This window comes from Planococcus citri, chromosome 3, assembly GCF_950023065.1.
Source record: "Planococcus citri chromosome 3, ihPlaCitr1.1, whole genome shotgun sequence".
In the NCBI taxonomy this organism is placed as follows: domain Eukaryota; kingdom Metazoa; phylum Arthropoda; class Insecta; order Hemiptera; family Pseudococcidae; genus Planococcus; species Planococcus citri.
Window position 1 is genome coordinate 48,191,980 of NC_088679.1, and position 15,437 is coordinate 48,207,416.

Genomic DNA, 15,437 nt, shown 5'->3' on the forward strand with positions numbered 1-15,437 from the left:
ATTTAGCCGATAAAACAAATGTTCTATTTCTACCTACTCTATTGAAAAAAATTCAAAATCGTGTTTTTCAAAATTTGAAATCTAATTTCCCCAACATAAAAGTTATTGGCAAATACGAAAACAATACATAGGCTTATAAAAATAAAAAATAGAATACAAATTATCGAGTTGTCACACATCTCCCCTAGACAGGCCATCCAAGTCCATTATGTACACACACAATATTGTAGAATAGGAACCTTCCCCATTCAATTTTAATAGGTAAGTAATCATACTAAAATGTGAAAATTTGGCATCCCTCTTAAATCTAGTGCTCTAAGCAGCTGCAGCTACGTAGTTGTGTTGCCTATATGCAAATCCTGTTTGCATAGCAGAATTTTACACCTAAAATATCAACATCAATTGAGCACATGCGTCGATTATCCAATCGCGAATACCTAATTACCTGGAATCTAAATACTTGGGGTCAATAAAAACTATAGAGAAGCCCAAGTATGTTTTTTTCTGTATCTTCAAAAGAGCTCCTTAATTAGAAATAAAAGTGAAACGACTTGAGAAAAGTGTCATACTTACGAAGAAGTGGGAAAATTGAAGACGTCAATTGCGGTTGAGTTACCAGAGATTTCTTTCAGTTAAGTTTTCGCGTGCGAAGAAGTGTTCGCGGGAGATTCGTTTATCGATGGTGCAGTGCGCATAATGCGTTATATTGGTGCTTTTTAATTTTTAAACGTTTTAACGAGAATTACAAATCAACAAGATGATTAAAGCTTATAAAAGCATTTGTTCTGTTTCATTTCAAATAACACTTGACATTTTATTGTTTGAATGGTTTTTGTGCATGGTGTAAAAATTTATTTTTCAATGATGTGAGGAAGTCTTTTCTCGCTATATATAGTGCAAATATGACCTTTTATTTGGTAAGCGAATCATAAATTATACATTTTTTTTCAATATAATTACTTACCTATGTATTTAATTTTTGAAACTAAGGATAATTCTTCATATTTATTTTCCTCGCCAATGCAATTAATGCTGAATGATCATTACCTACTTAATTTGTTAACCGTAGATAGGTATCGATTACGGTGTTTTTTATTACAAAAGTTGATTTATTTTCTTCAAGATTAGTTCACGAAGAAGTGGCTCTAAATCGTGTTTTAGACACATTTTCTCCTTCAGAATCGCAATAGAGCTGCATTATGAGCATACCTACATTATTATATTTGTACCAATGTACCTACCTATTCAATTAATCAAAATAGCATTGTTTTACAGAAATTGATACCTAAATTAAGTAGGTACTGTATATATCTATTCCATTTAAAATTTCATTTAATTCGGGGATTTTTTTTCATTTTGTGAAGCAAAACTTTAAATTTAGAGAAAATGTTTTCCTTCATCAGTTATACTGTGGGTAAAAATTTAAAATATCGAGATAGGTACCTACTCGAACTTAATTACTGAGAGTTGATGGAACACCTTATGAAACGTTCAAAGCTCAGCGCATTTTATAAAACTGCACCAGATTCGGATGCTGTTCCTTGAAAACATTATTCGAACATTATTATTCAAACAACAACAAAAAAAAGTCTCTTACAATAAGATTACTTTTTGTTCTAATTACAGATAACAAGTTTAATTGTCACGATAATAACGAAGACAATCACCGCCATTACTAGTGAAGGAAATTTTGAAGTGTTATCAGAACCCATTCCCTATGACAGTCCGAAACCAGTGCCCATAACCGCAGAAGATTTAGGTGAAGTTAACCTCGATAACGAAAACGAAATAAATAATTCTTCAGAAAGCATTACTAGTCAAGTAAGTGAATTATCAAGTGTACCTATCGGTGTAAAAAAAAATGTTCACAATTGTTTGATTATTACCGTACAAGAAGATACCTACTTATTGCCTATATGGTTACCTTGTGGAATAAGATCGAACAAATAAATATCTTCATTGGAAAAAGAAAACAGTTTTTCATTAACGAATCGGTGAACGTAAAAAAAAAAACTATGTAAGTGGAGTACAAAAAGTGAAGGCGTGTGAGAGAACACACGAATTAGGAACAGGTTTATGTATGCTTAATGAGCATTTTTGATTAAGCGAGATATCAATAAAACGCCATCTTCTCATTAACAAAAAAATTCGAACAAGCTGAGATGATCAATTTGAAGAGAAGTTTGGTTTATTGTTTCGAAACGCTGATTTAAAGGAAATATCAACTTTGGAAAGATTAAGTACCTACCTATTCTTGAAAATCGATATCAACTGTCGTATAGATGCGTAGTGTAGATGAGACTTTAAATTTTACTTACTGAATAATATGTACGTAAATCAGTTACCTAGTCAAATTTAGAAATAGGAAATTGAGAATTCCCCACATCAAAATGAAATCATATTTAGACTGAAAAGGTCGAAAATGATGGCATAGATACCAGTGGGTAGTCTTCAAAGGTTGACCTGATCGAAGAAGAACCCACCTACACCTAGATACCTACCTACATTTGTAATGATAAGCTTACAAGTTGATTTTTTGGCCAAGTAGGTAGACCATATTCATCTTCTTAAGTAGTACTAAACTAACCTAATTTGCTAAGAAATAAATGGAAATTCGAGTCGCCTGAATTATTTTTAAATAATTTGATTTTTACGTTACACCCTCAGAGGTAAATAGGTAGGTAGGTACATGAATAGAACGAACCAGGCGTGTTCGGATTGCTGAAAAGATTTGCAGCTGAAATTTTCTGTCCATACTTAGCTTATTCAAATTTAATGAATTGTTATAGATAGGTGCTTATGTCATAGAACCTTTTTTTTGTGCTACAAATTATCTCAACAAGTCAAAAACCATACTAAAGATAGGTACCTATTCAATTTTTTTGTAAAATTCTGAAAGTCTCCTCATTTTTTCATCGTTTGACCATCTACGATATTGACAAAGTAATGAAAGGCGTGATTTTCGTTTACTTTGCTTTTCACAATGTGTAGATAGCTACTTCCTTGTTGACAGAGAAACATTCCAGACGAATCATTTATAAATCATTTTAATGAATCTTGAATCTCTGCAGGCGGCAGAAACTCACAACAATACTGATATTAAAACATTACTGGTACCTTAAAAGTTACCTACACTGATAAACAAACACTTTATGCTTGTCTCGAACAAAATGAGGTGGTGGTCTCATTAAAATGGATTTTCACTTTTTGAAGAGGGAGAGAGATTCAAATATCATAATCATGGGTTCGGGTACTATGTATTTGAGAAAAAAAATTGTAAGTAGGTGGAAAAAAGTGTTGTTGAACATTAGATACATAACAGGGTGTCCGGTAAGGAGTAGGTAATTATAGCAATTCTTGAGATTTGAATACAACCGGATACCCAGTGATACCTCTTAACTAAGAAAAAGATTCTGTAAAGGTGTTATCTATCCTAAAGATTGAAGGGGGAAAATACATTTTTAAAATTCAAGAGCTAAAATACAATTTTGATCATCGGCATCGATAGTATACTTCGAAAAATGAACGAAATTGTTCATTAAGCACAGCTTTTTGCCCTGCTTGCAAATTGAAGGGACTGCGATTGAATTTCAATTTTAAAAAATCACTACGAAAAAAATAATTTCGGAAATGAAAAGTACGCCGAAAAATGAAAAATTTCGTTATGATGGATTTTTTTCTCAACTTACTCTAAAATTTAAAAAGTTATTGGAATTCAAAAATTGTCGATTTACTAAAAATTTCATAAAATTCACAGTTTTTAAATTCCAAATTTTTTTTAAATTTCAGAACAAAATTTGTTTATTTTTCGACGCGTTATTCATCATTAATTTTCAATATTATTTTTTTCATTACAATTCTTTTAAATTAAAAGTACCTATTTGCAAGTCAGTCAAAATCAAAAAGTCATACTTAATGGACAATTTTGTTTGATTTTCGATGTTCTATCCATCTCCGAAGTCAAAAATCAATTCTGACTGTTGGTTTAGAAAAACGTAATTCGCCCCTTCAAATTGAAAGTTTTTAGTGGTGCCTCTACCTACCTCACTCTCTGTCACTGGACACTCTGTTTGAATTTAGCCTAATATGTACCTAGGTATGTACTCTACTTTTTTGTTAGTAATAAAAATGTACCTACTGTCTGGTTTCTGATTGGAGTCATGACAGATTGGTCAGAAGTGATAGCCACAAGAACAAAACTGAGCCCATGTGTAGCAGTATGTACTTGGACGGGCAAATAGCACCTAGAACTCAGATTTTCTGACACAAGCCTATAGTCTGAAAATTAAAAGGGCAGTGGTACTCATAAATTTTCGAAAATCCATAATTTTCCACATGGTTTCAGTAAAAAAAACGTTTCAAGGAAAACAAAAAAAGGCTCCTTTGCAAAATAATCTATCTCTGAAATTGAAGGCGCTATCGGAAAATAAAGTTTCAAGGGCGTACTAAATTTTCTATGGTCTAAAGATCCTTCAATTTTAAAAACTGGTAATTTTACAAGATGACATATTTTTCTTGTTTTGAGAAAGTCATGCAAGAATTTGCCCTCAAAATTGACGTAAAGTTTCAACTTTCCTTACAATTTGGAGGTGTTACAAATGAATTTTGATTCTGAAAAATCATCATGAAAAATATTTCATGTGTTGATTTCATTTGTAGCTGCAACCTGCAGGCTCAAGTAGAATTTGTAGGACAAGCAAAATGACCAACAAAAAACTTTTTACTACAAATACAAAATAATTCATTCTTGAAACTGGTTTGATATTGCATTATCGAGTTTTGCGAGCCCTCTCGCCCTTGCCCTCCGTCTTTCTTCTCAAAGTTCAGCATCAATATAGGTGCCTAGCTACTTCCGTTATCTCAGCTACCTTACCTATACCATAAGCTTACCTACTCAAATTGAGTCACCCACTGCGCAGAATACATACCTATCAATTACATTTAATAATCAGGAAGGCGTACATGACCATATAGCTACTTGATAATTTCCGCATCATCGTAATATGTACTGGCATTTCATCTCATCCCAGTAATTTTTTTCAAGAAAAAAATCAAAATCAATCGATGATAACTGTAAGGAGTAAATATTGCGAATAAATTTAACGTTATACCTATGTATTTCATTAAAATTCTAACGGGCTGAACCGGATATATCGTCACAAAAATTTCCTGTAATTTTGGAACTTCTCAATCCCATTCCAAGTTGATCATGTTTAAATTTGTAACGTTTGACATAAAAAATGAACAAACAAACAAACGTGCGAACAATTGATTGCCCTGCCTTAATCGACGCATAAATCCGATTTTTATTCAATCGATACAGTTATATTTTAATGTCGAAGCAATCGTCGATTGATGTAAACAAACCACACAACGTAAAACAGTTATGTTACAAACGTGTTATCGAATATATGAATATCTTAGAGAAAGCGAAACATCTCATCTCTTAAAATTACTTTTGTGTCTTTTTTTCCAAGTTTAATTGCTCAGATGCGACAATGAACAATTAACAGCAAAACCAGCAAAATTTCATTTTAATTAAGAGTGGATAATTAAAATATATACTCGCCGATAAAGTATAATATATACGTTTGTGTCTCATTAACTAAACACTGTATACCTACCTACCTAACCGTCATCAGCTTCGTCGAATCAATGTTTGATAATAATTTAAGAGAAAACTAATAAAATGAACGAGATGAAAAAGAATGTTGATTTTTTCACCGCTACGAGGTTTACAGGTATTCGTACGCTTGTAACAAAAATTTGTATATACCTATTTAAAAAAGGACGCAAGTCATGTCTACTTAATTCATCAAATTCAAAAGATAGATACCTAGACCTACCCTTATTGACTCTTTTACAAATATGTAGTAGCACATCTAGGAGCTTCAATGTTCAATTTTAAATTAATTTTTGTCTGTTCGCAGGACAGAATTTCGTACCATCACAAAAAAGGATACTATCCCCACCGTTTCAGCCATCATCATCATCCGCATCTTCATATTGTACCCTCTCATCACCATCATCACCACCGTTTACCATATCATAAACCACCACGAAAGAAATATCGTCGGGGACGCAAGAAACCGTCATTAATTCGAATGCCATTCGTGAAAATGCCCTTTAAAAGACAAAAGCCAATACTACTCTCCGAAGTATTGCGTAACGGAGGTCGCCTACCTTACGGTAAGATAAAAACCCCAGGACCCGTAATCAAAGATTACATCGAAGAGGATGATTTGGAAACTAGTCCATTTTCAACTGTAGATAATATAGAATATCCGTCGCCGTTTAGCAAAGGTAGGCCGCAATCGTTCGAAATCGCCGACGAAAGTCCCGATGTTTTACCAGTACAACCAATCGAAGAAGAAGTCATTTTCCCAGGAATTCCCAACGTGAAACCATTCGCTGGATTGAGTAAACGACCACCTAGTAGTATATGGTCATTATCGAAGCCAGCAGAGAGCTATTACGATAGCGACGGGTCAGCAGATAGCACCAGAAACATTCGATATCAAAATAAACCTTTGTATTTGGATAAAGATATCGCAAGTTTACTACAAAAAATTAAATTAGAAGGGTTGAATGCGGCAGACTCGCAGCCTTCATCTACAGAGACTGTCGTCGCCCAAGTTCATAATAAGGATAATATTACAGATTTAAATGCCGCCATTTCCAAATTGCTCTTTCCTTTCTTATCTGATACGGCCATAAAACAAATTCAACTATACTTCAAAAGTTTACCCAGCGATAAACACCATCAAGGGGATATCGCAGAAAATCAATACAAAGATACCTCGAAAAATTCAAACTATTCTTCGAACCAGTATTCAGTCACGGAATCCGTTAAGGAAGATGACAGCGATAACTCCACATACTTCATAATGGTAAAATCTCCTAGTTATAAAGGCCTAAACATCACGAAATTATTAACTCAACAGTTCAACCAACAAAGATGGCACGGTAATAATAAAACTGAGCATGCAAAACCAGAACTTGCCTCAAATACCACTGCTCCAGCTGCTAAAGAAAGTTTAGCACTACAAAAGTACATCATGATGCTGGCCGGAATCTCGAAAGATGCCAGTAATTCCAGTAACAATGAAAATTATTTACCTCGTTTTAATACGTTCCAAAAACAAGCCAGACATTTATGAAATATTATAAGTGTTTCCTATTGCTTAAATTATTAATGTAAATGACTATTTAATTTCAATTGTATAATGTATATAGAAATAATTATTTAAATACACGTCTTAATTTGTTTTCAAAATCAATTTTTTAAAATGCCAATTACAGCGAATTCTTCATTCGTGTGAATAATGAACTACGAGTATTTATCAAATAACGCCAGTTTATTGAAAAATTGAAAAAAAGAAAACTAAATAGTTTCAATTATTACACATTTTTTGACCGGAAATATTCACACTTTACAATAATCCTTGCCTTTTCAAATCTTCGTATGTTTTTTTATTCACTACATTACCCAGTGAATCTTCAAACTCTTCTTCTTGTTCAGGTTGCCATCTTTCTTCTTGCTTTTGTTGTTTTATTTTTTCCCAAACTAAAACATGGATAAAAATGTATCAAGCAATGACTTTGTTAATATCAATGATCACTTTCGAATAAAAGATACTCACGAGATAGAGCGTCTTCAATTTGGGTCACGTTAGCAAAATGAGCAGTATTCGGAATTCCCAAACATCTCATACCATGAGCATGACGCCATTCCTAAAGAAAAACAAGTAACTTTGAAAATGAACAACTGAATACTAAAGAAAATCCACAACGTTTGTAATAATTAATAATGAAGAATCAACTCACAGCAAAATGTCTTTGAAATGCCTTCGGACCTTTGTATGTAAAATTACCACAAATCTCACAATTGTAACTTATGTTCAAGCCGTGCAATTTATACAACCAATATGGTATGGGCTGGAAAAATTTGTTTAAAAAAATTATTAACAATAACTGTTTACGGTATATATAGCGAAGCTTTAACCGCAACAGAACCACTTTTACCTTTCCATCCCATCCCAGAGGTAGATTCTTAGGATTATAAGGAATATCATCTTCTTCTTCCTCTTCAGATTCAGATGCGCTGACTTCGTTATCAGAATCACCACGCTCTCCCTCGATTCTTGCTTGTTTCCTTTGCACATTTTCTTTTGTGGCACTTCGTTGCTCAGAAAGCAGTTCAATAAATCTGTACCGCAGAATTCATTATTAAAAAAAAAAAAAATACGAATAAAAATTCATTAACAAAAAACACAAGAATTGTACCTGTAAACTTGAGCTTCCAACAAGGCGATTTCTTTTAGCTTATTTAAATTCTTCGATCGTTTCGATTTGCCACTATTCGGTTTAATCATCAAACTAGGATCGAGGTCAGTTTTACCTTTGGTACTGAATAATCTTTCAGCCCTCTCTTCCAAGGTTCTAAACACATGACATCACATTAAATCATGAAATGAACTGTAAAAGTACGGTTCGAGATTAATTTACCCTCCGCATTTCAATCCCAAAGCGAGTAGAGCAGATTTCAGTCGATCTAATCCTAGTGTAGCCAGTTCTTGCCAAGATGAAAAAGCTGATAAGTCTAAATGAGCTCCGACATTAGTCAAAGCGCTGCCGGATTCTTTCTAAAATATGTAAAAAAAATAATAATAATAAATGGCCGAACAATAAAAACACACGATGAAATGAAGATGTGTACGAGTGTATACTAGAGCAATATGCAGAAAAAAGTCTTCTTACCGGCCACCCTTGAAATGTTCCCTCTTCCCACTGTTTATTAAATTCGCTGTTGACTGTTTTCAGTTCTTCTTCAACGTTGAACAGTGGTTTGATTCGTAGAAGGTATCCGTGTAAATAATCTAGCAACATTTCTAGATATTTTATGTACTCGGTATTTTTTCTTTCTTTAGGAATATCAAACAAATGATCGAGAACTGACAGATACGTGATGTAATCTACTTTCTGCAAAGACAAAAATAAATGTATCGCCAAACACTTTGCATCAATGCCACCGTAAACTTTACTCACTTCTACTCCTTTCAAATTGATGTATTTTTCATAGCACTCGTGAAGGTCTAAATACTTTCCGTAACCTTCTTCATCAGTGAATTCCACCATATCTGTAAAAAAGTGAGTCAAAGTGAGAACTTTTCATTAAAATTTTTTACTCATATAAGTCGACATTAAATTATACTCACTGCTCATTTCTTCGGTTGGATTTTCGCGAAGTTTATTCAACTCGTCAAATTCAACAGACATTGGAACAGAAATCTACAGAATAGTTCACAGATAAATATCCAGTTTAAATCAGAATCCGAAAGTACCATTTACTAAAACACTTACTTGATTAGGGTGTTTGCGATGGAATTCTTTAATGTTTTTCAATCGATTATAAAATTCGGTAAAATCATTTGGACCCGATATTTCAGCAGTTTCTAGTTTTCTAAAGCCATCTTTATCTTCATATAAGTCCTTCAAATGATCAGTACTTTCCATATATTGCTAAATTGAAATGAAAAATATTCAATCAAAAAACCAAGATCAGAAGATTCTTATCACTGGTAGTCTCTATTTTACTTACATCCAACAGCATCTTCAGACGATGTTCTGAATTTACTTGATCTCTGAACTAGAATTGAAAAATAGAAATGAAATTTTAAGTACTTGATTAGACTGAAAACAGAAGTAAGACAAATGAAAACTTACACTTGTTTTTTTCAGTAGCATTTCTTTAACCATGGAATCCAACAGACGTTCCCTCTCTTCATGATAGCGTCTTTGCTGTTCCAGAATAGACTCCATGATCACAACGAAAAGTGGTGAACCAGATTCTCTCAAATGAAATGACACTAATATAAAAATCTCAAATTAAAATCGTAAAATTCATAATTCATAATTGAAGTGTTGAAGTTGAAGTCTTGAAGATTGCAAGATTCGATATCGTATCCGGTGTTTCTATCATTTCATCAACATACGCCGTCGCTTGAATGTTACTTTTTTTACAACATTTGAATTGAAAATTGTTACATTGACAACGCTACTAAGTACCTTTAGATGACCATGTTCCACGTTGGTTCGACTCACGACAAGAATGTCAACATTTGTGCGCAGGCGCAGCAATGGCGCAGTCAGTGATCTGGTGTTGAAGATGCTCAAAAGCTTACGAACTTGAAAGTTTCGTTTGAAAGCACAGCGCCGCAAGTAGTGCACTCATTAATTATTTTTCTCTGACTTTTTGTTTCAAAACAGGACGAACTCCCGGCAAAAAGTACGAGTACGAGCAACGAGCATTGTGCAGGTGATGTCAAATTGTCAATGTGCATTGTACGTTGATCAACTGAACTTGTAAAGTAAATAGAGAAATCATAGTAATAAGGTGACCATGTTGCTAGTCCTTGTTTGTTGATGATTGGAGCTAATTATAGATAAAGGTAAGATAAAACTTCACTACATTATTCTAAATTTAGCGACTTTAGCGTCATATTTTAATCTTGGTTCTTAGTTATGTTGAATATTTATTCGAATATGAACGTCTGTTTGAACTAGGAATAACCTCAAAATGAAGCAACTTTCGAAGCGAAGTGTTGAACGTCTGCTAAAACGCGAATTGACAGTTGTTTTACCAAGAATCAAGTTTCCGGTGTCGAAGCGACCGAACGATTTATTCAAGCGAAAAAAATCCAAGCGTGGACGAAATTCTGGCAGTAGTGATAAAGAAAACGATAACTCACGTAATGTGACTGTGCGTTCGCAACCGAATTTGAACTTGATTCAGATAGAAAAAGCGCTGGAAATAGATCACTGCGACGAAGGTTTGATACGATGGAAATTGACTGAGAATGATCGTAAACTTCTGTTGGCTAATATCAATAACGGACGTGTAACTACCACGTATTCGAGATTTGATTCGTTCAAGACTAAACGTTCCGAAATTGTTTCTAGTAAGATTGTTTCTCAATCGCAATCCTTGAACGTGTCTCAATTAATTGAGAAAGAGGCCGAAATGAACAAAACTTCGACGAACCCAAAACCACAACACGAGAAGAAACACGATAATGGTAAATGTTCCCGCAAGGATTCTGGAATCGGCATGGAATCTCCGAAACGTAATAAATCCACGAAACGCAAATTTTCAGATAACACGGATGATGAATCTGATAATGCGCGTGGAATGGAAGAAGAGGATAATGCATCCTCTACGTTGAATTCACCAGAGAATGGAATCCGTGATTTGAAAGCAATCATTGAATCACATTCTAGTCACCGTTGTACTGATGAAATCAATCGTAAGGTGAATAACGTTAAAACTTGGCGAACACCAGATGGATTATTTGTACGTAGAGATTTCGTTATACGAATTACACAGTGTTGTTCCAACCAACTCTCAAAAGATGATGTCACTGAGCGTACCACTTCGGTTGTTGCTAGTACCACTAGGCACGAGAATATTAAAAAAAAGTTGGTAATTTCATTCGATTTTGTTTAAACTCGTAATTAGAAGCATTAACGTTTTTTTTTCTTTTCACAGTTCAAAACAAGAGCGTAAAAATATCGCCGTTGAGAAGAAAGTTGGCATCAATACTCGCACGAAGATGAACGGTAGGGAAAAAACGTGCACTCGAATCGTAGAAGTTCAAACAACGGAAGAGAGACGTAAAAAAATCAAACTTCACCAACCTACCAGGATGGTGACCAGACACAGGGCAGCATTTGGTGGCGATTGTGAATTCGTTTATTTAACCAATGAGGTAGGTATTCAGTTCGATTCGAAACCGCTCTTCAAAATTCTATTTTTACTGAGCTGTTAAGGCGCACCAATTTTTTTGCTTTTTTTCGGCATAATCGCCGTCAGTTTTTTAGTTTACTTTTGATAATCACGCTATTTTGTTGTTACAGAACGGTTATATTGCTAGAAACCAAACGGATCAACTGAACCGAAACGGAAAAGTATGTTTTTCCTATTATTAATATGTTCAAACTCTTAAAATTCATTCGATTAATTTTTGTTTCCCTCTATTCTCATTAGGATGTTGAACCTTCGTCCAGCGAATCAGTTTGTTCGAACATCTCAGAGAATACTCAAACAACCACGCTGAATTCAAACAAAAACAAGATCTCCAAAATACTCCAAAATATTATTTTATATCGCGAGCAAGATACCGAACCGGGTAAAAGCCAAGCCAAAGAAGAATTGAGAAAATCAACACGTCGCAGGAAACTTCTGAGCTATAAAGAACCAGATGATCTTATTGAAGACGACTTCTTTATGACGGAAAAACCAGTTGATAGGAAAAATGTTAAACAGCAAAAGAATACTTCCAGTGCGAAAAATCAAGGACAATTGGATCTTGAATTACCTGTGAAGCCGGGAAATCAGAAACCTGCCAGAAGTGTAAAAAATGATAGAATCGAAGCTCCCAAAAAAGTCTCCAATTTGCCAGTAAAACGACTCATGAAAAAAAGCGAAGCACTGGAAAAGACTGAAAAATTCCAAGAGCAGAAAATGGTTTGTTTTCTCTTTCATTTTTCACATCCTATTTTAATTCAAATAATAATGGTGAAATTAAAAATTTTCAACAGAATTTGAGAAGTGTTAAAGTAGCTAGTGCCAAAACAGCTGTGTTGAAGACTCCTGCATTACCAAGGTAATATAATCTTTGTGTAATTTTATTGTTTTTGCATGGGTACTTCAAAATAGTTTAGAATTCTTACTGCTTGTTTTCCTCGGGTGTGTTGGAATAGACCGCGCATTTAGTGAATCAAGTTTTATCAGAAATTTATATTGGATAACTTTGTGTACAATGTTGATATATCGTTTTCTGAAAAAATATTTGATTATTTTTACAAAGAAAGAGAAAAAAAAGGTGCAAATGCATCAATTGATCTATTCTATGTATTTGTCTATGATCGATTCTTATTTCTGACTTGATCAAACGGTGGTAATTTTTTTTTTTTTTTGATTTGAAACTAGGTGTTCCTCGAAAACCCAGGGTAGTGATTCAGTTGCAAACACCAGCAAAGGAACTACTGTTACGAAGCAATCCTTGAAAACTCGAAATGATGATTCTGTAGCGAACCCCAACAAAGCGACTCCTTGCGTTACGTTCTCTTCGGAAACACCTGAAACAATTCCACGACCAGTAAACAAGTATGTTTTTATTTGATTTACATTACTTACTAATTTTATTGAATTTGTAGAGTACTATTATTAAAATTTGTCGTTTGTTACAGGGACGGAAATGATGCTCATTCAAATTTCACTCCTTGTATTCTTCTAGATAGATTGGTAATTAAATAAATTCTCGTACTCAAGATGCGAGTCGTCGAGTTACATATATGAGATTTGTCTATTATTCAATTTTTTTATAGGATGCGACGGATATCAGTACTTACGCCATTACTCCATTACGCGAAGATCGAGGACCGTTGCCTTCTAAATCGAATGAGGATTATGGTATCGATGACGTTGATACTGATGATTCAACAGATGAAGAGGACAATCCTAAAAAAGTGGTTCCACAATGGGCGAGATGTAAGTCGCGTAACGAATCAATTTTTTTTTATCCAACTTCCATGTAAATCAATTGATTTATATCGTTTTTTCCAGCGCTTGAAAATCGGCCTGTAGTGCAATTCTACTTTCCTCGAGACCTGATTCGAGATTGGATTCGTCCGCCGACTCGAAGATTTACCGTGAAATCGTTATTTTTTTAAAAATTCGTCGAATCTGTAACACAGATAAACAGTTTGAAAATACCACAAATCCACAATTGTGGCGTGTGGTACATTTTTTTTCGTTTTTATTCAGTTAAAATAATTCCTTTCATTTCATGTAGTTTTAGATGTAGTTTTTTTCATCTTATAATTTTAATTCTCCTCTGGTTCAACGTTTTTGTGTTTTTTGAACTTCTTATAAATTTAATAACTTTTAAAAAATGGAATGTTGAGGGTGTTGCGTTGGAATTTTTATATTATGAACTCTCGTTATTAAAAATATTCGATTTTTTGGAAGATATCGTATATGAACTTACGTTAAGGTTATAATTTTACTTTGGATGTTTGTTGTTTTTTTTTCTATTTTTGAAATAATTTTAAAGAAGCATCAATTCTTATTAGAATTTTTTTTGTCATGCTTCATCGTAAGGACGTTTTTTTTCTTGTTCGTGTTGAATAAATTAGTAAAAATGTTCGAATTTGCATATTGTTCTGTATTTCACCGTACTTCTTGACTACAAACCTACTCCGTGGGTTATAACGATTACTTAAGAAAAAAACAATAATGATACTTGAAGTAAAGTAGACGACATGAATTAATCATCAAATTCTTTTATTGAAGACTCGAGTGAAATTATTCATCGAAACAGAAGATCATGTATCATTGAAATTGCATGAAATGTTGATGATCTACCGCCAGTGTTGAAAAAATAATGAAGGAATCATACTTACCTTTAATTCAACGCTTCAATTTTATCTTTCAAAAATAAATTTTCTACTTTTACTCATCACACAAATTGAGTAGATTCTTGTTATTTGACATTGGTAATTGGTTTTACTTCACTCGGAAAATAGGAATTGAGAGATTTCACATTTACATAGATTTTGACTTACCAGTAAATCCAGAGAGGCTGGTAAAAGTACCAATTCACTTTGAAATCCGTCTTGACGAATTTTATTCGAAATTGAGTGCTATCGTGTTCCGAGATGAGATATAAAGTTTCATTTTTTCGAAGGTTTGAAACTCAATCTGGGCAGTCAGGAAAAAACTTGTTTTCTGTTTCCTACAACTTCAAAAAAATCAAATCTTTTCACGAATTCCAGCTGATAAGTTGAAGCCTGAACCCCTGAAAAACATTTTTATTTTTTTGAGCCATCTTTTATCTCTCAGTGATGCAAGGAAACTTATCTCGGTAAGTTACCACGACATAAATTTATGAATTTTTGATAAAATTGTTGATGATGGCAATTTTAGATGTTTGCATGTGGGGCTGTGTTCTCTCAATACTGTAAATTGCATCTCCATCCGTGTACAGATGCCAAAGACAACAAATTGGGGAAAGGGACAGGGAGAAGGTCACATGATGATGAGGTGAGCTCAACTTTCAAAAAAATATTCATCAATTTCAATTTGCAAGAAAAAAAATGAAATTTTAATTCCTTCCCTTATCGACAACCAAACTGTATTCCTCGACCATATGATTGATTACCTACCTGTACCTACTAGGTACCTACAAATCTTCAAAAGTTCAAATGCTTTTTTCCTCTTTTTGAATAACTTACCAATTACCATCACTGATTTCTCTTCTTGAAGATCTTGAATATGAACGAGGCGGGGCTCGGGGAACCCTAATGAAATGAGTTTCTTGAGCTCAACTTAAATCTACTAGCCATTCAACTTTTTTTCATCATTCTGAGCTACA

At 33.8% G+C, this 15,437-nt stretch overlaps 3 protein-coding genes across 4 annotated transcripts; 2 read left to right on the top strand and 1 right to left on the bottom strand.

Annotated features, from left to right (window-relative positions):
• The first annotated feature begins 525 nt into the window (after nucleotides 1-525).
• LOC135841667 (uncharacterized) lies at nucleotides 526-7,276 on the top strand. The gene is made up of 3 exons (XM_065358763.1): nucleotides 526-917; nucleotides 1,627-1,821; nucleotides 5,931-7,276. Exons 1-3 carry the CDS (start codon nucleotides 903-905, stop codon nucleotides 7,158-7,160), a joined length of 1,440 nt encoding a protein of 479 aa, XP_065214835.1. The 5' UTR covers nucleotides 526-902; the 3' UTR covers nucleotides 7,161-7,276.
• Nucleotides 7,277-7,339: 63 nt separating this feature from the next.
• On the bottom strand, nucleotides 7,340-10,013 carry noi (splicing factor 3a subunit 3 noi). The gene is made up of 12 exons (XM_065358762.1): nucleotides 9,727-10,013; nucleotides 9,602-9,649; nucleotides 9,364-9,522; nucleotides 9,219-9,291; nucleotides 9,049-9,140; nucleotides 8,761-8,982; nucleotides 8,509-8,645; nucleotides 8,287-8,442; nucleotides 8,026-8,209; nucleotides 7,828-7,938; nucleotides 7,644-7,734; nucleotides 7,340-7,567 (listed from the first exon to the last, which is right to left on the bottom strand). The coding sequence occupies exons 1-12, from the start codon at nucleotides 9,820-9,822 to the stop codon at nucleotides 7,434-7,436; spliced, it is 1,503 nt and encodes a 500-aa protein (XP_065214834.1). The 5' UTR covers nucleotides 9,823-10,013; the 3' UTR covers nucleotides 7,340-7,433.
• A 158-nt stretch (nucleotides 10,014-10,171) lies between these two features.
• Nucleotides 10,172-14,217, top strand: LOC135841665 (uncharacterized). Of its 2 annotated transcripts, XM_065358761.1 has the most exons (11): nucleotides 10,172-10,451; nucleotides 10,567-11,078; nucleotides 11,157-11,478; nucleotides 11,549-11,768; nucleotides 11,917-11,967; nucleotides 12,047-12,526; nucleotides 12,601-12,665; nucleotides 12,992-13,168; nucleotides 13,252-13,306; nucleotides 13,390-13,552; nucleotides 13,628-14,217. In XM_065358761.1, the coding sequence occupies exons 2-11, from the start codon at nucleotides 10,580-10,582 to the stop codon at nucleotides 13,732-13,734; spliced, it is 2,139 nt and encodes a 712-aa protein (XP_065214833.1). In that variant the 5' UTR covers nucleotides 10,172-10,451; nucleotides 10,567-10,579; the 3' UTR covers nucleotides 13,735-14,217. The 2 variants fall into 2 exon arrangements, with proteins under 2 accessions (XP_065214833.1, XP_065214832.1); XM_065358760.1 differs by having other exon boundaries at nucleotides 10,173-10,451; nucleotides 10,567-11,478.
• Nucleotides 14,218-15,437: the final 1,220 nt, after the last annotated feature.